Here is a 24,595-nt window from a genome sequence, read left to right as displayed (position 1 = left end):
CAAAGCAATTTTTTGTACACATTTTTCGCCTTCACGGTTTGCCCACGCATATCGTCTCAGATAGAGGCGTCCAATTCGTGTCTAAATTCTGGAGGGCCCTCTGTAAACAGCTCAAGATCAAATTAAACTTCTCTTCTTCTTATCATCCCCAATCAAATGGGCAAGTAGAAAGAGTTAATCAGGTCCTAGGTGACTATTTACGGCATTTTGTTTCCTCCCGCCAGGATGACTGGGCAGATCTTCTACCATGGGCCGAATTCTCATACAACTTCAGAGTCTCCGAATCTTCTGCTAAATCCCCATTTTTCGTGGTGTACGGCCGTCACCCTCTTCCTTCCCTCCCTACTCCCTTGCCCTCTGGTTTGCCCGCTGTGGATGAAGTGACTCGTGATCTTTCCACCATATGGAAAGAGACCCAAAATTCTCTTTTACAGGCTTCATCCCGGATGAAAAGATTTGCTGATAAAAAAAGAAGAACTCCCCCCATTTTTGCTCTCGGAGACAAGGTATGGCTCTCCGCTAAATATGTCCGCTTTCGTGTCCCCAGTTATAAACTGGGACCACGCTATCTTGGTCCTTTCAAAATCAAGTGCCAGATCAACCCTGTCTCTTACAAACTCCTTCTTCCTCCTTCTCTCCGTATTCCCAATGCCTTCCATGTCTCTCTCCTTAAACCACTCATCCTTAACCGCTTCTCTCCCAAAGTTGTTTCTCCCACTCCAGTTTCCGGATCTTCTGACGTCTTTTCTGTGAAGGAGATTCTAGCATCCAAGACGGTCAGAGGTAAAAGATTCTTCTAGGTCGACTGGGAGAATTGCGGCCCTGAGGAGAGATCCTGGGAACCTGAGGACAACATCCTGGACAAAAGTCTTATCCTCAGGTTCTCAGGCTCCAAAAAGAGGGGGAGACCCAAGGGGGGGGGGGTACTGTTACGCCGAGCGCTCCGGGTCCCCGCTCCTCCCCGGAGCGCTCGCAGCGTTCTCTCATTCGCAGCGCCCCGGTCAGACCTGCTGACCGGGTGCGCTGCGATATTACTCCCAGCCGGGATGCGATTCGCGATGCGGGACGCGCCCGATCGCGATGCGCATCTCGGCTCCCGTACCTGACCCGTTCCCCGTCTGTGTTGTCCCGGCGCGCGCGGCCCCGCTCCTTAGGGCGCGCACGCGCCGGGTCTCTGCCATTTAAAGGGCCGCTGCGCCACTGATTGGCGCAGCAGGCCTAATCAGTATTCTCACCTGTGCACTCCCTACTTATACCTCACTTCCCCTGCACTCCCTCGCCGGATCTTGTTGCCATTGTGCCAGTGAAAGCGTTTCCTTGTGTGTTCCTAGCCTGTGTTCCAGACCTCCTGCCGTTGCCCCTGACTACGATCCTTGCTGCCTGCCCTGACCTTCTGCTACGTCCGACCTTGCTCTTGTCTACTCCCTTGTACCGCGCCTATCTTCAGCAGTCAGAGAGGTTGAGCCGTTGCTGGTGGATACGACCTGGTTGCTACCGCCGCTGCAAGACCATCCCGCTTTGCGGCGGGCTCTGGTGAATACCAGTAGCAACTTAGAACCGGTCCACCAACACGGTCCACGCCAATCCCTCTCTGGCACAGAGGATCCACCTCCAGCCAGCCGAATCGTGACAGGGTGGAGCACTGGCTGCACATCTTGTGGGCAGGAGACAACATATGATCTTAGGATAACCCCTATAGATAATGGACAGAGCACTGGCTGCACATCTTGTGGACAGGAGACAACATATGATCTTAGGATAACCCCTATAGATAATGGATGGAGCACTGGCCGCACATCTTGTGGACAGGAGACAACATATGATCTTAGGATAAACCCTATAGATAATGGATGGAGCACTGGCTGCACATCTTGTGGGCAAGAGACAACATATGATCTTAGGATAACCCCTATAGATAATGGATGGAGCACTGGCTGCACATCTTGTGGACAGGAGACAACATATGATCTTAGGATAAACCCTATAGATAATGAATGGAGCACTGGCTGCACATCTTGTGGACAGGAGACAACATATGATCTTGGGATAACCCCTATAGATAATGGACGGAGCACTGGCTGCACATCTTGTGGACAGGAGACAACATATGATCTTAGGATAACCCCTATAGATAATGGACAGAGCACTGGCTGCACATCTTGTGGACAGGAGACAACATATGATCTTAGGATAACCCCTATAGATAATGGATGGAGCACTGGCTGCACATCTTGTGGACAGGAGACAACATATGATCTTAGGATAACCCCTATAGATAATGGATGGAGCACTGGCTGCACATCTTGTGGACAGGAGACAACATATGATCTTAGGATAACCCCTATAGATAATGGATGGAGCACTGGCCGCACATCTTGTGGACAGGAGACAACATATGATCTTAGGATAAACCCTATAGATAATGGATGGAGCACTGGCTGCACATCTTGTGGACAGGAGACAACATATGATCTTAGGATAACTCCTATAGATAATGGATGGAGCACTGGCTGCACATCTTGTGGACAGGAGACAACATATGATCTTGGGATAACCCCTATAGAGAATGGATGGAGCACTGGCCGCACATCTTGTGGACAGGAGACAACATATGATCTTAGGATAACCCCTATAGATAATGGATGGAGCACTGGCCGCACAACTTGTGGACAGGAGACAACATATGATCTTAGGATAACCCCTATAGATAATGGATGGAGCACTGGCTGCACATCTTGTGGACAGGAGACAACATATGATCTTGGGATAACCCCTATAGATAATGGATGGAGCACTGGCCGCACATCTTGTGGACAGGAGACAACATAGGATCTTGGGATAACCCCTATAGATAATGGATGGAGCACTGGCCGCACATCTTGTGGACAGGAGACAACATATGATCTTAGGATAACCCCTATAGATAATGGATGGAGCACTGGCTGCACATCTTGTGGACAGGAGACAACATATGATCTTAGGATAACCCCTATAGATAATGGATGGAGCACTGGCCGCACATCTTGTGGACAGGAGACAACTTATGATCTTGGGATAACCCCTATAGATAATGGATGGAGCACTGGCCGCACATCTTGTGGACAGGAGACAACATATGATCTTGGGATAACCCCTATAGATAATGGATGGAGCACTGGCCGCACATCTTATGGACAGGAGACAACTTATGATCTTGGGATAACCCCTATAGATAATGGATGGAGCACTGGCCGCACATCTTGTGGACAGGAGACAACATATGATCTTAGGATAACCCCTATAGATAATGGATGGAGCACTGGCCGCACATCTTGTGGACAGGAGACAACATATGATCTTAGGATAACCCCTATAGATAATGGATGGAGCACTGGCTGCACATCTTGTGGACAGGAGACAACATATGATCTTAGGATAACCCCTATAGATAATGGATGGAGCACTGGCCGCACATCTTGTGGACAGGAGACAACATAGGATCTTGGGATAACCCCTATAGATAATGGATGGAGCACTGGCCGCACATCTTGTGGACAGGAGACAACATATGATCTTGGGATAAACCCTATAGATAATGGATGGAGCACTGGCCGCACATCTTGTGGACAGGAGACAACATATGATCTTAGGATAACCCCTATAGATAATGGATGGAGCACTGGCCGCACATCTTGTGGACAGGAGACAACATATGATCTTAGGATAACCACTATATATAATGGATGGAGCACTGGCTGCACATCTTGTGGACAGGAGACAACATATGATCTTAGGATAACCCCTATAGATAATGGATGGAGCACTGGCCGCACATCTTGTGGACAGGAGACAACATAGGATCTTGGGATAACCCCTATAGATAATGGATGGAGCACTGGCTGCACATCTTGTGGACAGGAGACAACATATGATCTTGGGATAACCCCTATAGATAATGGATGGAGCACTGGCCGCACATCTTATGGACAGGAGACAACTTATAATCTTGGGATAACCCCTGTAGATAATGGATGGAGCACTGGCCGCACATCTTGTGGACAGGAGACAACATATGATCTTGGGATAACCCCTATAGATAATGGATGGAGCACTGGCTGCACATCTTATGGACAGGAGACAACATATGATCTTAGAATAACCCCTATAGATAATGGATGGAGCACTGGCCGCACATCTTGTGGACAGGAGACAACATATGATCTAGGGATAACCTCTATAGATAATGGATGGAGCACTGGCTGCACATCTTGTGGACAGGAGACAACTTATGATCTAGGGATAACTCCATAAAATCCACGGATTTCCTTCACAAAGCCATAGAATGAAATCATAAATTCTGTCTGCATGCACCCACCAGTAGGGGGAGCTTACTGAATAAAGATGTTCACAACTCCCATTGAGCTCAGTATTTGCTGTATACTAGTGTACTGTGTATTTGTATGCAGCAAATTTCCTCCAGTAGCAGTTTCAAGCATTATTTAATCATTTAACTTCAGTTTAGTTTTGAATATAAGCTTATTCATCTTAAAAGAGTGCAAAAGAAGTATCATGGATTTGTACAGAATAATTCACTGTAGATGTGAGGTTGGGAAACACTGCTGTAAAGTATGGTGAAAAGTCTGGAAATGCATATGCAGATAGTTTTCTCGTCATGCATGCACTTTTCGCCTTTTAGTAAATATAAAACTTCTGCTCACATATTTATTTCTTTTTTTTACAAGGTGGACAAATTTGACAAAGTGTTGCACTATACAGAAGCAGCCCTGGCTTTTATTGAATGTGGAAATGCTATGGAACATGGACCAATGGAATCCAAGTCCCCATATACAATGTACTCAGAAACAGTAGAACTTATAAGGTAATCTCTAGGGACAGGTTGCAAAAATTGATGTACAGATATTGTTCATTTGTACTATTTGCATGTTTATAGGCATTTGTACTATTTTATGTTTATAGGCTAAGAGAGTGTAAAGAGGTTTCCTAGGTCTACAAAATTGACAGACTATTCTTAGAATAGGCCACCAGTATTAGATTGATGGGACTGTAAATCCTGCAATTCCCTAAAGCACCAGGAACCCTTCTGTTAGCTTATCTGGAAATCTGTAATTGGACCTCCACTGATCTAATATTGGTGGCTTAAGAAGCATATAACTTCCGTACAGTTTGGGGCAGAAATAAGACTTATAGGCAATACAAGTATTGAAAACACTCTTTAAATGGGCACTGTCAGATACAAAAACTTTTTATATGTTGTACATCTTGGAAAAACATTAAAGGGGTTCTCCGGTGGAAAAAACATTTTTTAAATCAACTGGTGACAGGAAGTTAAATAGATTTGTAAATGACTTCTATTTAAAAAATGTCATCCTTCCAATACTTATCAGCTGCTGTATGCTCCAGATGAAGTTGAGCAGTTCTTTTTCAGTCTGACCACAGTGCTCTCTGCATACACTTCTGTCCATGTCAGGTACTGTCCAGAGCAGGAGAGGTTTGCTATGGGGATCTGCTCCTACTCTGGACAGTCCCTGGCATGGACAGTGATGTCAGCTGAAAAGAGCAGACAGAAAAGAACAATTCAACTTCCTCTGAAGAATACAGCAGCTGAAAAGTACTGGAAGGATTAAGATTTTTTTATAGAATTAATTTACAAATCTGTTTAATTTTCTGGAGCCAGTTGATATAAAAAATATATGTTTTCCACTGGAGTACCCTTTAATCTTTGTAATATACCTTATTAGAAAATGTTATTTCCTTTTTATAGAACTCATGGCTTATAAAATCATGACTTTATCCAAGTTCTCTCCTGTCTGATAGCACTCCTCTGTGCTCCCTCCTGTCTGATAGTACTCCTCTGTGCTCTCTCCTGTCTGATAGCACTCCTTTGTGCTCTCTCCTGTCTGATAGCACTCCTCTGTGCTCTCTCCTGTCTGATAGCACTCCTCTGTTGTTACGCCTAGCGCTCCGGGTCCCCGCTCCTCCCCGGAGCGCTCACGGCGTCTTTCTCCCTGCAGCTCCCCGGTCAGTCCCGCTGACCGGGAGCGCTGCACTGTCATGGCCGTCGGGGATGCGATTCGCACAGCGGGACGCGCCCGCTCGCGAATCGCATCCCAGGTCACTTACCCGTCCCGGTCCCCTGCTGTCATGTGCTGGCGCGCGCGGCTCCGCTCTCTAGGGCGCGCGCGCGCCAGCTCTCTGAGACTTAAAGGGCCAGTGCACCAATGATTGGTGCCTGGCCCAATTAGCTTAATTGGCTTCCATCTGCTCCCAGACTATATCTGATCTCCTCCCTTGCACTCCCTTGCCGGATCTTGTTGCCTTGTGCCAGTGAAAGCGTTTAGTGTGTCCAAAGCCTGTGTACCTGAACTTCTGCTATCCATCCTGACTACGAACCTTGCTGCCTGCCCCGACCTTCTGCTACGTCTGACCTTGCCTCTGCCTAGTCCTTCTGTCCCACGCCTTCTCAGCAGTCAGCGAGGTAGAGCCGTTGCTAGTGGATACGACCTGGTTGCTACTGCCGCAGCAAGACCATCCCGCTTTGCGGCGGGCTCTGGTGAAAACCAGTAGCCTCTTAGAACCGGTCCACTAGCACGGTCCACGCCAATCCCTCGCTGACACAGCGGATCCACAACCCGTAAGCCGAATCGTGACAGTAGATCCGGCCATGGATCCCGCTGAGGTGCCGCTGCCAAGTCTCGCTGATCTTCCCACGGTGGTCGCTCAGCAATCGCAGCAGATTGCCCAACAAGGACAGCAGCTGTCGCAGTTGACCGCCATGTTACAGCAACTTCTACCTCTGCTACAGCAGCAACCATCTCCTCCGCCAGCTCCTGCACCTCCTCCGCAGCGAGTGGCCGCTCCTAGCCTCCGCTTGTCCCTGCCGGACAAATTTGATGGGGACTCTAAACTCTGCAGTGGATTTTTGTCTCAGTGTTCCCTGCATATGGAGATGTTGTCGGACTTGTTTCCTACAGAACGGTCTAAGGTGGCGTTCGTAGTAAGCCTTCTCTCAGGAAAGGCCTTGTCTTGGGCCACACCGCTCTGGGACCGCAATGATCCTGCCACAGCCACAGTCCAGTCCTTCTTCGCTGAAGTCCGGAGTGTCTTCGAGGAGCCAGCCCGAGCTTCTTCTGCCGAGACTGCCCTGCTGAACCTGGTCCAGGGTAATTCTTCAGTGGGCGAGTACGCCATCCAATTTCGTACTCTTGCTTCCGAGTTATCGTGGAATAACGAGGCTCTCTGCGCGACCTTTAAAAAAGGCCTATCCAGTCGCATCAAGGATGTGCTGGCCGCACGAGAGATTCCTGCCAACCTCCAAGAACTCATCCATTTGGCTACCCGCATTGACATGCGTTTTTCTGAGCGACACCAAGAGCTCCGCCAGGAAAAAGACTTAGATCTCTGGGCACCTCTCCCACAGCATCCTTTGCAGTCTACGCCTGGGCCTCCCGCCGAGGAGGCCATGCAAGTGGATCGGTCTCGCCTGACCCAGGAAGAGAGGAATCGCCGTAGAGAGGAAAATCTCTGTCTGTACTGTGCCAGTACCGAGCATTTCTTGGTGGATTGCCCTATCCGTCCTCCACGCCTGGGAAACGCACGCACGCACCCAGCTCACGTGGGTGTGGCGTCTCTTGGCTCTAAGTCTGCTTCTCCACGTCTCACGGTGCCCGTGCGGATTTCTCCTTCAGCCAACTCCTCCCTCTCAGCCGTGGCCTGCTTGGACTCTGGTGCCTCTGGAAATTTTATTTTGGAGTCGTTTGTGAATAAATTCAGCATCCCGGTGACCCGTCTCGTCAAGCCGCTCTACATTTCCGCGGTCAATGGAGTCAGACTGGATTGCACCGTGCGTTACCGCACAGAACCCCTCCTGATGCGTATTGGACCCCACCACGAAAGGATTGAGTTCTTCGTTCTCCCCAACTGTACCTCTGAGGTCCTCCTCGGTCTGCCATGGCTCCGGCTTCATTCGCCCACCCTTGATTGGACCACCGGGGAGATCAAGTACTGGGACTCTGCCTGCCACAGGAAGTGCCTCTCCCCCCCTCCCAGTCCCGTCAGGCAAGCCTCTGTGCCTTCTCATGGCTCCCGTCCTTGTGTCTCCCTGCCCCGTGCCAAGCTTCACCCTCTGCCCTCCCTCCCCATTCCTACTCCTGCTGTACTGTCTGCCGTTGAGGAAACCCTCCATTCTTTCCCGGTGTCCTCATCCCAGGGGAGGCAGTCACCGGACAAAAAAAAGGGGAGACCTAAGGGGGGGGGGGGGTACTGTTACGCCTAGCGCTCCGGGTCCCCGCTCCTCCCCGGAGCGCTCACGGCGTCTTTCTCCCTGCAGCTCCCCGGTCAGTCCCGCTGACCGGGAGCGCTGCACTGTCATGGCCGTCGGGGATGCGATTCGCACAGCGGGACGCGCCCGCTCGCGAATCGCATCCCAGGTCACTTACCCGTCCCGGTCCCCTGCTGTCATGTGCTGGCGCGCGCGGCTCCGCTCTCTAGGGCGCGCGCGCGCCAGCTCTCTGAGACTTAAAGGGCCAGTGCACCAATGATTGGTGCCTGGCCCAATTAGCTTAATTGGCTTCCATCTGCTCCCAGACTATATCTGATCTCCTCCCTTGCACTCCCTTGCCGGATCTTGTTGCCTTGTGCCAGTGAAAGCGTTTAGTGTGTCCAAAGCCTGTGTACCTGAACTTCTGCTATCCATCCTGACTACGAACCTTGCTGCCTGCCCCGACCTTCTGCTACGTCTGACCTTGCCTCTGCCTAGTCCTTCTGTCCCACGCCTTCTCAGCAGTCAGCGAGGTAGAGCCGTTGCTAGTGGATACGACCTGGTTGCTACTGCCGCAGCAAGACCATCCCGCTTTGCGGCGGGCTCTGGTGAAAACCAGTAGCCTCTTAGAACCGGTCCACTAGCACGGTCCACGCCAATCCCTCGCTGACACAGCGGATCCACAACCCGTAAGCCGAATCGTGACAGTAGATCCGGCCATGGATCCCGCTGAGGTGCCGCTGCCAAGTCTCGCTGATCTTCCCACGGTGGTCGCTCAGCAATCGCAGCAGATTGCCCAACAAGGACAGCAGCTGTCGCAGTTGACCGCCATGTTACAGCAACTTCTGCCTCTGCTACAGCAGCAACCATCTCCTCCGCCAGCTCCTGCACCTCCTCCGCAGCGAGTGGCCGCTCCTAGCCTCCGCTTGTCCCTGCCGGACAAATTTGATGGGGACTCTAAACTCTGCCGTGGATTTTTGTCTCAGTGTTCCCTGCATATGGAGATGTTGTCGGACTTGTTTCCTACAGAACGGTCTAAGGTGGCGTTCGTAGTAAGCCTTCTCTCAGGAAAGGCCTTGTCTTGGGCCACACCGCTCTGGGACCGCAATGATCCTGCCACAGCCACAGTCCAGTCCTTCTTCGCTGAAGTCCGGAGTGTCTTCGAGGAGCCAGCCCGAGCTTCTTCTGCCGAGACTGCCCTGCTGAACCTGGTCCAGGGTAATTCTTCAGTGGGCGAGTACACCATCCAATTTCGTACTCTTGCTTCCGAGTTATCGTGGAATAACGAGGCTCTCTGCGCGACCTTTAAAAAAGGCCTATCCAGTCGCATCAAGGATGTGCTGGCCGCACGAGAGATTCCTGCCAACCTCCAAGAACTCATCCATTTGGCTACCCGCATTGACATGCGTTTTTCTGAGCGACACCAAGAGCTCCGCCAGGAAAAAGACTTAGATCTCTGGGCACCTCTCCCACAGCATCCTTTGCAGTCTACGCCTGGGCCTCCCGCCGAGGAGGCCATGCAAGTGGATCGGTCTCGCCTGACCCAGGAAGAGAGGAATCGCCGTAGAGAGGAAAATCTCTGTCTGTACTGTGCCAGTACCGAGCATTTCTTGGTGGATTGCCCTATCCGTCCTCCACGCCTGGGAAACGCACGCACGCACCCAGCTCACGTGGGTGTGGCGTCTCTTGGCTCTAAGTCTGCTTCTCCACGTCTCACGGTGCCCGTGCGGATTTCTCCTTCAGCCAACTCCTCCCTCTCAGCCGTGGCCTGCTTGGACTCTGGTGCCTCTGGAAATTTTATTTTGGAGTCGTTTGTGAATAAATTCAGCATCCCGGTGACCCGTCTCGTCAAGCCGCTCTACATTTCCGCGGTCAATGGAGTCAGACTGGATTGCACCGTGCGTTACCGCACAGAACCCCTCCTGATGCGTATTGGACCCCACCACGAAAGGATTGAGTTCTTCGTTCTCCCCAACTGTACCTCTGAGGTCCTCCTCGGTCTGCCATGGCTCCGGCTTCATTCGCCCACCCTTGATTGGACCACCGGGGAGATCAAGTACTGGGACTCTGCCTGCCACAGGAAGTGCCTCTCCCCCCCTCCCAGTCCCGTCAGGCAAGCCTCTGTGCCTTCTCATGGCTCCCGTCCTTGTGTCTCCCTGCCCCGTGCCAAGCTTCACCCTCTGCCCTCCCTCCCCATTCCTACTCCTGCTGTACTGCCTGCCGTTGAGGAAACCCTCCATTCTTTCCCGGTGTCCTCATCCCAGGGGAGGCAGTCACCGGACAAAAAAAAGGGGAGACCTAAGGGGGGGGGGGTACTGTTACGCCTAGCGCTCCGGGTCCCCGCTCCTCCCCGGAGCGCTCACGGCGTCTTTCTCCCTGCAGCTCCCCGGTCAGTCCCGCTGACCGGGAGCGCTGCACTGTCATGGCCGTCGGGGATGCGATTCGCACAGCGGGACGCGCCCGCTCGCGAATCGCATCCCAGGTCACTTACTCGTCCCGGTCCCCTGCTGTCATGTGCTGGCGCGCGCGGCTCCGCTCTCTAGGGCGCGCACGCGCCAGCTCTCTGAGACTTAAAGGGCCAGTGCACCAATGATTGGTGCCTGGCCCAATTAGCTTAATTGGCTTCCATCTGCTCCCAGACTATATCTGATCTCCTCCCTTGCACTCCCTTGCCGGATCTTGTTGCCTTGTGCCAGTGAAAGCGTTTAGTGTGTCCAAAGCCTGTGTACCTGAACTTCTGCTATCCATCCTGACTACGAACCTTGCTGCCTGCCCCGACCTTCTGCTACGTCTGACCTTGCCTCTGCCTAGTCCTTCTGTCCCACGCCTTCTCAGCAGTCAGCGAGGTAGAGCCGTTGCTAGTGGATACGACCTGGTTGCTACTGCCGCAGCAAGACCATCCCGCTTTGCGGCGGGCTCTGGTGAAAACCAGTAGCCTCTTAGAACCGGTCCACTAGCACGGTCCACGCCAATCCCTCGCTGACACAGCGGATCCACAACCCGTAAGCCGAATCGTGACATCTGTGCTCTCTCCTGTCTGATAGCACTCCTCTGTATTCTCTCCTGTCTGATAGTACTCCTCTGTGCTCTCTCCTGTCTGATAGCACTCCTCTGTGGTCTCTCCTGTCTGATAGGACTCCTCTGTGCTCTCTCCTGTCTGATATCACTCCTCTGTATTCTCTCTTGTCTGATTGGACTCCTCTGTGCTCTCTCCTGTCTGATAGCACTCCTCTGTGCTCTCTGATAGGAGAGAGCACAGAGGAGACCTATCAGACAGGAGAGAGCACAGAGGAGACCTGTCTGATAGGACTCCTCTGTGCTCTCTCCTGTCTGATAGGACTCCTCTGTGCTCTCTCCTGTCTGATAGGACTCCTCTGTGCTCTCTCCTGTCTGATAGGACTCCTCTGTGCTCTCTCCTGTCTGAGAGTGCTATCCCACCCTCACTTACTGGACTTTGTCCGTGCCTGTGCTTCAGCTTGGACAAAGCCATGATTTTATAAGACATGATTTCTATAAAAAGGAAATAACATTTTCCTATGAAGTATATTAGAAAGGTTTTTGTTTTGACAAGATGTAAAACACATACGTTTTTGTAAGTGACAGTGCCCATTTAAAGTAACACTTGCAGAACACGCACAAAGTATTTCTCCATTTTCTTTTTGCATTACCTTCAAAAAGTTTTTTTTTTTTTTTAAAAGAGCATTACATACCGTACTTAAAGCATTACAAATCAAACAGAGACTCTGGTCGGATGTGATTTTTATAAGCTGCTAATGCCCTATTCACATGGCAGAATTTTGGCCAAAAGAAATTGTGGCCAGGCGTTCTTTTGACAACAGGCACCAACTTATCAGCTGGGACTGCTCGGAAATGCACCATCTCAATGCATTTATGAGTGGATTCTGCAGAAAAAAATTAACATGTTAATTCTTTCTGTGGAGTTTGAAATTTCTGCAGCAGATGTTTCCACTACAGAAATTCTGCTGTGTATACTAGAGATGAGCGAAGTTACAGTGATTCGATTCATCACAAACTTCTCGGCTCGGCAGTTGCTGACTTTAGCCTGCATAAATGAGTTCAGCTTTCAGGTGCTCTGGTGGGCTGGAAAAGGTGGATACAGTCCTAGAAGAGAGTCTCCAGCCAACCGGAGCCCCTGAAAGCTGAGCCGAGAAGTTTGTGACAAATAAAATCACTGTAACTTCGCTCATCTCTAGTGTGCACAGTGCAGCAGAATCCAATTAAAAATTTCCCTTCAAAACTTATGCCCTGAATTTTATACAAAATAAAAAAGGGGCAAACAAAAATTTGTGTCCGTTCGCAGCCTTATTATAATATATGCTTCCAAGTGTTAAAAGCTTAAAATAGATTAAAAGCTGTACAATAGGTATCGTTGTAATTGTATTTAGCCAAAGAATCAGTTTTATAGTAAAACGCACAACCCCACACACAAAAAAATATGCAAAATTGTAGCTTTCTTTAAATTTTCCCCACAAAAACATTTTTGGGTTGAGCCATACATTTTTGAAAGGTGTTGGTTGTGCAAAAAATAAAATAAATAAACATATGGCCCTATGGATAAAAAAAAAAAAAAAAGAGTTATGGCTCTTAAAAGTCAGAGAAGGAAAAACGATAACGCAAAAATTGGCTGTGCCCTAAGGCCAAAATGGGCTATTAATAGGGTGTGTCAGGCTTCTGTCTGCAACCTGTGCTGTTCAAAAAGTTGAATAAATGTAACTATAGAACAGTATACTACGTGGGTTAGAGAAAACCATGTCTTGTTTTTGCAAATTTCACTTCTAGAGACATTTCCCAGCCTCTTTAATGTTGCGAAGCCATGTAAACCAAAGCTGCTAGTTTTTTGGTTCTTTTTCCAGATGTTCTTTAATAGACAGTATACCTTTTCTTAAAACTATTTTTAGTAGGCCATCTCCTGGGAAACTTTTCACCTGTACCTAATATCCATTTGTAGGTAATTGCTCTCATTGCTTTTCAGTTCAATACCAGAACTTAAGGGTATGGACACACAGAATGGGATTTTATTTACCAACGTGATACAAACTCTTTTTTTCTCGGGTTTTGTGCCCAAATTGTGTTGCACGTTCTGTGCGATACAATATGCGAAAAGGTTCACACTATAGAATCTGCTGTCCCCACAGTTCATTCTTTTGGCGGTGAAATTTCAGCATCAGAACTTCCACAGCTAAAATTTCAAAGCGTGCACTGTGTAGCGGAATCCTTTTGCCAGCAATGGGACTCTGCTGCATAGGAACTTCCGACCAGTACTCTGGTCTGAAATTCCGTAGCGTGAACCCGGCCTTAGGCTAAGTTTCCACTTGGTTTTTTTTCTGGCAGTTTTTGAGCCAAAGTCAGAAGTCCATAATCCATAAGGGAGGAGAAGTGCAAGTCCTTCCTTTATATGTCCTATTCCTTTTCAATACACTTCTGGCTTTGGCTCAAAAACTGCAGTGGCAGTATTCCAAAAAGTGCCGGAAAAAAAACAAGTGGAAACTTAGCCTTACAGTGTCAGTTAAATGGATGAGATTTAAAAATGTATAAAAAAAATATTTATATAATAATAATAATAATAAAATGGGTCAATGGGTGGCAACATAATCCAGAAAGCTGCTACAGATTATGTACAAGTTAACGTACCCTAAATCTAAAATTTCAAATCCAGAGCATGTCAGTTTTGGTATTGGTAATACAGCAGATTTATTGCAGATTATTTCTACTGACTTCAATGGGGCAAAAAATCCACAATAAATGCAATTAGTCAAAATTTTCAATAATTCGTTGAAGATTTTGCAGTTATTTTTAAGGTTAAAAGGGTACTCCGGTGGAAAACATTTATTTTTTATTTTTTTTAACATCAACTGTTGCCAGAAAGTTAAACAGATTTGTAAATGACTTCTATTAAAAAAATATGTAATTCTTTTCTTTTTGAATTTCTTTTTTGTCTTGTCCACAGTGCTCTCTGCTGACACCTGATGCCCGTATCAGGAACTGTCCAAAACAGGAGAAAAACCCTATTGCAAACCTATGCGGCTCTGGACAGTTCCTGACATGCTCTGGACAGTTCCTGTCAGTGGAGAGCACTGTGGACAAGACAAAAAAGAAATTCTAAAAGAAAAGAATTTCCTCTGTAGCATACAGCTGATAAAAAAGTACTGGAAGGGTAAAGATTTTTTAATAGAAGTAATTTATAAATCTGTTTAACTTTCTGGAACCAGTTGATTTAAAAATAAAAATAAAAAAAAATGTTTCCATCAGAGTAACCCTTTAACTCTCCCTGTGCACATCGAAATCTGCAGCAGAACACCTGCACCATGGGGCAGATTTTTCAAAACCTGTGCAGAGGAAAAGTGAAGCAGTTGCAGATTGCTTCTATTTCCTTTTGTCGCCTTTTCACATATCTGTTAAAATGCCAATAAAAATCTTATTGAAAAGAAAAATGAAAGAAGCAATCTTTGGTTGCTATGAGCAACTGCACAGGTTTTCTCCCCCCCCCCCCCCCATATCTACACAAATTTGTGCTGGTTTCCATGTTGAATTGGAAAACCCACAACATTATTGATTTGTGTGACTGCACTCTCAGAAGCATTTTATAACACATTCTAGAAGGATATTAAAAAAAAAAAAAAATTATTCTCCCTGCTAGAATTTGTGGTGACTAAGTCACATATATACTTTGAATTTAAACAATGCCTTGAAATGTATTCAGATCAGCTTTAAATAGTTAACACTGTACTGCATTTGTATTATAATTCAAAACCAGTGAGTTGTTGTCAGCATCCGGACTGGTATGCAGTGAGGATACTGGTGGTGGATCCTCTGTGTCAGTGGGGTGATGGCGTTGGCCGTACCAGGAAAACAGAGTCTAAGGGGTTACTGGTTTTCACCAGAGCCCACCGCAAAGCGGGATGTACTTGCAGTGGCAGGTAACCCCCAGGTTGTTCCACCCAGTAGCGACTCAACCCCAGCTGACGGCTGAGACAGGCGCGGTACAAGGGATAAGGCAAGAGCAAGGTCGGACGTAGCAGAAGGTCAGGGCAGGCAGCAAGGATCGTAGTCAGGGGCAATGGCAGGAGGTCTGGAACACTGGCTTGGGACATACACAAGAACGCTTTCACTGGCACTGAGGCAACAAGATCCGGCGATGACAGGAAGGGGAAGTGGGTTTAAATAAGGAAGGCACAGGTGAAAGTACTGATTGGGCCAGGCGCCAATCAATGGCGCACTGGCCCTTTAAATCTCAGAGAGCCGGCGCGCGCGCCGGGACTGAGCCGACGGAGGACGGGACAGGTGAGGGGATTGGGATGCGAGCCGCGGGCAGGCGCATCCCGCTACGCGGGTGACATCCCCGCCGGTTACACTAATGCAGCGCTCCCGGTCAGCGGGTCTGACCGGGGCGCTGCATGGAGGTGAACGCCGCGAGCGCTCCGGGGAGGAGCAGGGACCCGAAGCGCTCGGCGTAACAGTTGTGTTTGATCTGGTTCCCTTTGCCTAACATTACATCTTGTTTAATACTCCGAACTCTTTTAGTGTGACAAACAGGCAATATTGTTGGACATCCAGTAAACAATGCTGTGTGTTCCAGGTCTAGCTTCCATCTACAGAATCTATGGGGTCCTGGGATAGCTATTTATTTTTTGCTCTGCTGTGTCTGTGCTTATTTTATACATTTATTGTTTTTTATAGGTATGCCTTGAGGCTGAATTCACATTTGAGTCACAGTGCTTCTACGCAGGACAAGAAAATTACAGCTCTATGGTTTGTAGCCTAACAATAAATTCCTTTTATTTTTTCCACTAATTAAATTTTCATCATGAATTGCCATATAATATAATGCATTGTAGTTATTTACTTTATGATGCTTTCATTTAATATAAAGGACAGCCTATACTAACAAAACCATGTGCTGTCCTACATTGGAACTACATGTCCCACATGAAAAAAAGGCATTGAGGTCTTAAGTTGCCAGTACACATTGGATAGCATGCACAATTTCTTCTGTGAACTATCGCTCCCAATCCCCTCTCTATAATAATACCTCCACTCTTTATTTCATTGGGAAAACAGACTACGTTCTGGCCCCCCCGTTAATCGTATCTGTCACCATCTTGCAGAAAACGGGGCGTATACTGTTAACGGGAGCAGCGCACCCCCTTCACTCGTGACTCCGTTCGGGACATATGCACACTCATGATAGGGGCTGTTGCGCTTTTGAAATAGCGCACACGTCCCGAAAGGAATGAGAAGGTGACTCCTTTCGGCCATATAATTAAATGGGGTCTGCTGCACCTGTTAACAGTATATGTCAGCATACTGTTTTTGGCGGGATGCTGGCGGAGACAATTAACAGGGGCCAAAGTGTAGTGTGTTCCGACCCTAAACTGCAGCCAGACACCTCTGGTCATGTTAACATGCTAACAGCACAAGGTATTCAATGTGATATCCAACATGCCCCATCCCTGTATCCCCATTAGCACTCCGGTTGCCAGAATTATGTATGGCCAGCTTAGGTTTTTTTATTTTAATTTTATTTTTTTATAATGGACATTAAGTCTGTGTTCACAAAGTGCGTTTTTGTTGCATGTTCACAATGCAATTTTATTTTTAATTGGTGAACTCCATGAGAGACATGGGAGTTTACCAGCTAAAATAGAAACACATATTAAAACCCCAACTCAAAACACATAGGCCCTGATTTACTATTGTACTATTGCGTCAGAATTGAAAAAACTCGAAAAACTCTCCATTTTACTCATAAAACCCAAAAAGGGGGCGTGGCCCCAACATTTTCCCAAAAACCCAACATATTTACTAAGGTTTCCACAGAAAATGTGGCTGATTTGAGCTGAGGAAAACCCGACAGATCAGAGCATGTGTAAAAAAAAAAGCAAAATGTAGGGAAAGTGCAAAATGTAGAGAAACCTTAGTAAATACCGTGGAAAATAAATTGTAGGGAAATAAAACCCACAAAGAAACCTACACAACACTCTTAGTAAATAAGGGTCATAGTGTGAACCCAGTCTTATGGAACCTCCCACCTAACAGATATACCATAAATGTAATTGATTTTTATTAACCCTTTATGTTATGCTGCTGCAGAAAATACATTAATGTTCACTAATGTTTATGTACCGTGTCGGCTTAAGTGCTAATACTATTTCAGTTGTTTCTTCAGAATATCTCTTGCCACTCACGTGAAAAGTAAGAAGCATAAAACAAAATAGTATTTTATTGTCTGCCTTTATCATCTATAACTATTCTCCTGACGTAGGAATCATAAATCATCTATCACTTTTTTATGTTGGGGCAATATAGTTTACGGCTTTTACTGGTATAGTTATATAGTTTCTCTGCTCATAGTTACCGCTGTCTGGCTCTTTTGTACTGGAGAATGTTTCGCCTCAAGAGGGATCATGCAGTGAAGTATTCTAAAGCTCTTATTGATTATTTTAAGGTAAGAAATTTACTAACATTCTAGATTGTATAACAATATCTGTACAACAGTAGAGAAGCCATTAACTATTGTATGCATGTACTCACACATACTTTTCACTGTTTCTTTGCCTTGATTTTTGGATGAATTTAGAAATGCAACTGCATAATAATAGCAGAAAAGTAGCTTAAAGGGGTATTCCAGGCCCAAACTTTTTTTTTATATATCAACTGGCTTCAGAAAGTTAAACAGATTTGTATATTACCGTACTTCTATTAAAAAATCTTAATCCTTCCAATAGTTATTAGCTTCTGAAGTTGAGTTGTTGTTTTCTGTCTAACTGCTCTCTGATGACTCACGTCCCGGGAGCTGTGCAGTTCCTATGGGGATAGTCTCCCATCATGCACAGCTCCCGGGACGTGACATCATCATTGAGCAGTTAGACAGAAAACTTCAGAAGCTAATAACTATTGGAAGGATTAAAATTTTTTAATAGAAGTAATTTACAAATCTGTTTTAACTTTCCGGAACCAGTTGATATATATATATATATATATATATATATATATATATATATAAAAAGGTTTTGCCTGGAATACCCCTTTAATGGAAATTGTATTTGTCAATTAGGAAAATTCTATAGAAATTGCTCTCTCTTGTTGGAAAATCAGGTTTCACATAGTACATAAAAATAATCTAATGTGTATGGCTTATGATAAATTGTAGCTATATATATACATGGGTGTGTCTGGTGTTTGGCAGCTGAAAAGTATGACAAATGTCTTTATTCTCCAGGATGTGATAGGATACAGTCCTCATAAACCAGGGTGCAACTAGCAAGATGCATACAGAGTGTTAGCTGTAGGGTAACTATAATGCCTTAAATTGCAGAATTGAAGGGGTATTTCAAGGGGTTTTCCAGGCAAAAACATTTTATCCCCCGCGATCTCCCTGCAGCACCCGCATTCTATGCGGGAGCTGCGTCTCCAGTCTCGGAAACCTCCGGGTTTCCGGGGCTGGGGACGTGGGCGTGATGGCCGTCACACCCCCTTCCATAGACATGAATGGAGGGGGTGTGGCTTGATGTCACATCCCCAGTCTCGGAAACCCGGAGGTTTCCAAAACTGGAGACGCAGATCCCGCATAGAATGCGGGTGCTGCAGGGAGATTGCGGGGGGTACCAGTGGTGGTCCTTTGGATAGGGGATCAAATGTTTTTGCCCGGAATACCCCTTTAAGCCTATAACATTTGCCCCCTATTCACAGGATAGTGGATAAGTGTCTAATCACGCAGGGTGCGACCACTGGGATCCCCATGTTTTTGAGTGTTCTGTCATCATATAGAGGAAGGCTGCATTGCTGCTTTATTCTCTGTCCATGGAAGCTGTTGATGATAGCCATGTACTGACCTCGGCTATTTTCAGCAGCTACCAAAAGCAGTGAAAGGAATCCTGTCGCGTTATTCCTGTGGGAGACTTGGATTCCTGTTCTTACGTGGGTCCTAGGCCCCAGCAATTATATCCCAACTCCCCCTATTTATTCCCTAACTTGTGGCTATGTGTTATAGACTGGAATATCCCTTCCTTCTACTTTCTAATAATAATGGCTGTCACAGTCTATACTAGCAAAGATGAATTGTCTCTGCTCTAGTGGCCAGTATTTTAAGATTTTATATTTACATAGCTCCATTTACATAAAAAATAAGGAAAAACACTACCAAAACAAAGAAAAGGTGTATATCAATGCCTTCTCCACATATCATATACATACATGGAGCCGAGAACACTTCATACCTACTGGTTGGCGGCTGCTATCGGTGATTTCTGAAGTCTTCAGGGGCTGCTATGGAAGATTTACCTTAACAATATAGTAAAGCTGTGCATTGTATAAATGATCAAACAATCATTTGTATAAGTCCCCTAGGGATATAAAAAAAAAATGGTAAAAAGTAACCCCCTGCTACAAAAAGATGAAACTACCATCCTCCATTAAAATAAATAAATAAAGCAAACATAAAAATGTACATAGTTGGTATTAACGCATATGCTCAGGCTTTTGAACTATTAATAATACTTTGGTATTGTTGTATTCATACTGACCCACGGAATAAGTTAACATGTTTTTATAGAAAAGTACGCTGAGATATAAACAATGCCCCACAAAATAGAGCAATTACTGTATCTTTTTTGTTTAGCATTATATTATATGATAAATTGAAAGGTGCCAATGAAAAAATAGGCCATCATATAACTCTCTTGATGGAAAAATAAAAATGTTATATATTTAAAATAAAGGGAAGGGAAAAAAATAAGTAATTATAAGACACATTGCCTTATAGGCTATCTCACATTTGGCAGACTTGTATATCACCTTTTTATACAGTCATTTTCCATTGTAGCATACAGATATAGGTCATCCTAGTGTTTCATCAGCAAAATGAAACGCTCCTCAATCTGCACTTTAGGCCCATTTACAGTGCTGAATTTCCCTTCTGGGCAGACATTCCGCAGGCAGCAAGTGCTGGCAGGACATGACGCTGCTCGGAATTGCGCCATCTCCACGGACGGCAAAGCATTTCCAAGTAGATTCTGCAGAAAGAATTGACATGTTCATTCTTTCTGCGGAGTTCGGAATGTGAATTTCCACAACAGATGTTTCTGCCTTGGAAAATCTGAAGTGTGCACGGTAATCCCATTTAAAACAATGGGCGTCCGCTGCAACGGAAATTCCAAGATGAATTTTTCTGCCGGATTCTCCTTGGAAATTTTGCCGTGTAATTAAATATAAAATATAAAATATCCAAGTATGCAATATACTAACAGTCTAACTTTTTGCTTTTCAGAATTCAGCTAAAGGGCCACGAGTACCATCACCATGGAATGGAAAGTAAGGGATAATAGTAATAGCTTTCCATTGCTAATTAGCTATATATTTGGAAGTACTAGAAACTTGAGAAAGAGGAAGCTCCCCAAAATGTCACAAGTGCAGCTCCATGTTCCTTTCCTTCCAGTAGCATCTCACTGTGGGCTTACTGATAGTATCTGGAATGTTTTATGATTTAAAGGAGAAAAAGCTGAAAAAATTTAGCTGAACAGCTTACATTTAAAAAAAGAAAATAATCAGAGATCTTTCATGAGTTGTGCTCACTGGATCTGTGAAGCCTAGCCCTATATTTTCACATTTGTGCCACATTTCTTTATAAAGAATTGGTACAAACCGTGTCTGAAGTTGTCAGCTTTCGACACATTCCATCAGATGGGAAACTTTGGAAGCTATTGAAATGAAAGCATATTGGACAGGGAACAGCACTGCATGTGACAAGGTTTGGACTGTGACATTCAATGACTAGAAAAGAAGTTGCTGTATAACTACCACATAAAATAAATATTGCAATGGGAGCATGGTGATCAAATGGTAAAACAACGCTGCAAATAGGAGATATACTGTATTATAACAGTTTTTCACAGCTACTACTGTTCATTCCACAATTATTTGAGTACTGGGCCTCTTACTGGAAGTTTATATCTAGCTTGTTCTAACTTACTGACATTAAAGTGTTATTTGGGCACAAATTATTTTTTTCTCCACTGGCTCTCTACTTATCTATACATGTTACTGGTTCTCTGCCCAGCTATCGCCGTCACTGGTTCTCTGCCCAGCTATCGCCATCACTGGTTCTCTGCCCAGATATAGCCGTCACTGGTTCTCTGCCCAGCTATAGTCGTCACTGGTTCTCTGCCCAGCTATAGTCGTCACTGGTTCTCTGCCCAGCTATCACCGTCACTGGTTCTCTGCCCAGCTATAGTCGTCACTGGTTCTCTGCCCAGCTATCGCCGTCACTCGTTCTCTGCCCAGCTGTCGTCATCACTGGTTCTCTGCCCAGCTATCGCCATCGCTGGTTCTCTGCCCAGCTATAGCCATCACTAGTTCTCTGCCTAGCTATCGCTGTCATTGGTTCTCTGCCCAGCTATCGCTAACACTGGTTATCTATACAGCTATCGCCATTGCTGGTTCTCTGCCCAGCTATCGCCGTCACTGTTTCTCTGCCCAGCTATCACTGTCTCTTGTTCTCTGCCCAGCTATCGCTGTCACTTGTTCTCTGCCCAGCTATCGCTGTCACTGGTTCTATGTCCAGCTATCGCTGTCACTGGTTCTATGCCCAGCTATCGGTCACTTGTTCTTAGCCCAGCTATCGCTGTCACTTGTTCTCTGTCCAGCTATCGCTGTCACTTGTTCTCTGTCCAGCTATCGCTGTCACTTGTTCTCTGTCCAGCTATCGCTGTCACTGGTTCTATGTCCAGCTATCGCTGTCACTGGTTCTCTGCCCAGTTATCACTGTCACTGGTTCTCTGCCCAGCTATCGCTGTCACTGGTTCTCTGCCCAGCTATCGCTGTCACTGGTTCTCTGCCCAGCTATCGCTGTCACTGGTTCTCTGCCCAGCTATTGCTGTCACTGGTTCTCTGCCCAGCTATTGCTGTCACTGGTTCTCTGCCCTGCTATCGCTGTCACTGGTTCTCTGCCCAACTATCACTGTCACTTGTTCTCTGCCCCAACAATCTCTGTCACTTGTTCTTAGGCCCAGCTATTCCAGTCACTCGTTCTCTGCTCCAACTATTCCTGTCACTCGTTCTTTGCCCCAAGAATCCCTGTCACTGATTCTATGCTCACCTATCTTTGCCATTGGTTCTCTGCCCATTTATCCCTGTCACTGGTTCTCTAACCAACTATCCTGGTCACTGTTTTATTCCAAACTATCCCTGTCACCTGTTCTCTGCCCAACTATCCCTATCACCTGTTCTCTGCCCAACTATACCTGTCACCTGTTCTCTGGCCAACTATTCATGTTACTGGTTTTCTACTGTATAATTTGTCACTGATTGTTCTAAACTATCCTTGCCACTTGTTCTCTGCCCTAACTATCCCTCTCCCTAGTTCTATGCCAATATCCCTGTCACTGGTTCTCTACCCCAACTATCCCTGTAACTGGTTCTCTATAGCAACTATTCCTCTCACCTCTTCTCTGCCCCAACTATGCCTGTAACTGGTTCTCTGTAGCAACTATTCCTCTCACCTGTTCTCTGCCCCAACTATCCATGTCACTGGTTCTCTGTAGCAACTATTCCTCTCACCTGTTCTCTGCCCCAACTATCCATGTCACTGGTTCTCCGTAGCAACTATTCCTCTCACCTGTTCTCTGTCCCAACTATCCATGTCACTGGTTCTATAACTAAATATCACTGTCACTGGTTCTCTGCCTCAACTATCCCAGTCGCTGGTTCTCTGCAACAACTGTTTTTGCCCCCTCTTCTCTGCCCAACTATTTCTGTCACAGGCTCTTAACCAAACTATCCCCGTCATCTAGAACACTTGATGCTTACAAATATAGTGCAGATCGGTATGTCATAGGACAGTAAGGGAAAGTGTATATTCTAAGCAAAGTGTTACAGTTCTCTTCAGAATAATATGACATTCGTAAACATTATTACTTATTAAACAAAGGTTATTTTATCTATTCTACAGGACCACAGGGACTTCCTCACCAATGTCGCCCACACCATCTCCAGTGAGCTTTCAAGGAAGCATCTCTAGTTCTGGTGCTACCAGCTCTAGTTCTTCTATTGTTAGCATTCCCCAACGCATTCACCAGATGGCCGCCAACCATGTCAGTATTACCAACAGTATCCTGCACAGTTATGACTACTGGGAAATTGCTGATAATCTTGCCAAAGAAAACACAGGTACATTGTCCTAACTCAAAAGGATTATAGATGTTACAGTAAACTATTTACAATAAGGTTAGTCTCTGCCTATGGTCTGGAGGCTTCATGTAACCTGGATGACCTCTTAGAGCAACACGACAGAGGAAGTAGTAATAGCCTTTCTAGTAATAACACTATCTACTAGTATCCATTTTGGAGACATTAAAATGGGTACTAGTGCCAGAAAGTTAAATAGATTTGTAAATCACTTCTATTAAAAAAAAAAAATTTCCACCAGTGTTCCCCTTTAACCTCTTGGGGATGCAGGGCGTAGGCATACGCCCTGCATCCCTGATCCTTAAGGACTCAGGGCGTACCTGTATGCCCTGGTCCCGTCTACTGGGTTTAAACCGTTCTCACTAGCAGAGAACGGGTTAAACCCAGTGGGTCCCGGTTTCTACGGGCAGTCAGGACCCACGGCTAATGCCGGGCATGGCCGATCGGGCCGATGCCCAGCATTAACCCTTTAGACGCCATGATCACAGCTGATCACAGCATCTAAAACAAAAGTTAATGTGCTGATCGGGCCTATCGCGACAAAATCGAGATGTCACAATCAGCTTACCAGACGAGGGGAGGGTCCTCACCTGCCTCATAAATCTGTAATTTATTGTATATATTTAATATGTTTAATAATATTACTTACAGGACCTTAGGTCATGTGATTTATAGTAAATGTGTTATGTTAAAGTTAAGGACCTTTCAGGTCATGTGATTTAGTCATGTGATGCACCACAATCCTTTGTGATAGGACTGACAGGTTTGAGGAACCAATAAGCTTTTAGCCTGCCCCTTCAGATATAAGGGCGCTGTTAACCAATGATCGCTCTCTTTCCCCCGGGATATGACAGCGAGCGGAGCTCTGTACAAATCTACAAGACTTATTAGGCCTGAAGCCTAAACCTTCAACTTCTTGATAACCGTGGCTCTAACTAACTCCAATTCAGCTAATTCTATGTGACTACTGAACCTAAATCAAACCCCTAAATTCAGTGGAACAGCATAAAGCAAGCCTCAAAGCTTATTCCCTACAAAGTCCCAACCAACCTGTGAGTAGCCTAAAGTCTGGTTCTCTTGTAAAGACTGTTTGCTGATTTGATCCTGCATAAAATCTTCAGTAATGTTATTTCCCGT

At 46.1% G+C, this 24,595-nt stretch overlaps 1 protein-coding gene across 5 annotated transcripts in view; it reads left to right on the top strand.

Annotated features, from left to right (window-relative positions):
• AFF3 (ALF transcription elongation factor 3) overlaps positions 1 to 24,595 on the top strand; it is a 411,319-nt gene that overhangs the window by 384,090 nt on the left and 2,634 nt on the right. For all 5 annotated transcript variants that reach the window (XM_056555972.1, XM_056555969.1, XM_056555971.1 and 2 more), the window contains 5 exons: positions 4,722 to 4,858; positions 15,956 to 16,027; positions 17,630 to 17,723; positions 20,544 to 20,587; positions 23,223 to 23,440. In XM_056555972.1, the coding sequence (XP_056411947.1) occupies positions 4,722 to 4,858; positions 15,956 to 16,027; positions 17,630 to 17,723; positions 20,544 to 20,587; positions 23,223 to 23,440 (565 nt within the window). The remainder of the gene's footprint in view (positions 1 to 4,721; positions 4,859 to 15,955; positions 16,028 to 17,629; positions 17,724 to 20,543; positions 20,588 to 23,222; positions 23,441 to 24,595) is intronic.

This window comes from Hyla sarda, chromosome 2 (assembly GCF_029499605.1).
Source record: "Hyla sarda isolate aHylSar1 chromosome 2, aHylSar1.hap1, whole genome shotgun sequence".
In the NCBI taxonomy this organism is placed as follows: Eukaryota; Metazoa; Chordata; class Amphibia; order Anura; family Hylidae; genus Hyla; species Hyla sarda.
This window is presented reverse-complemented; position numbering and strand designations above follow the sequence as displayed.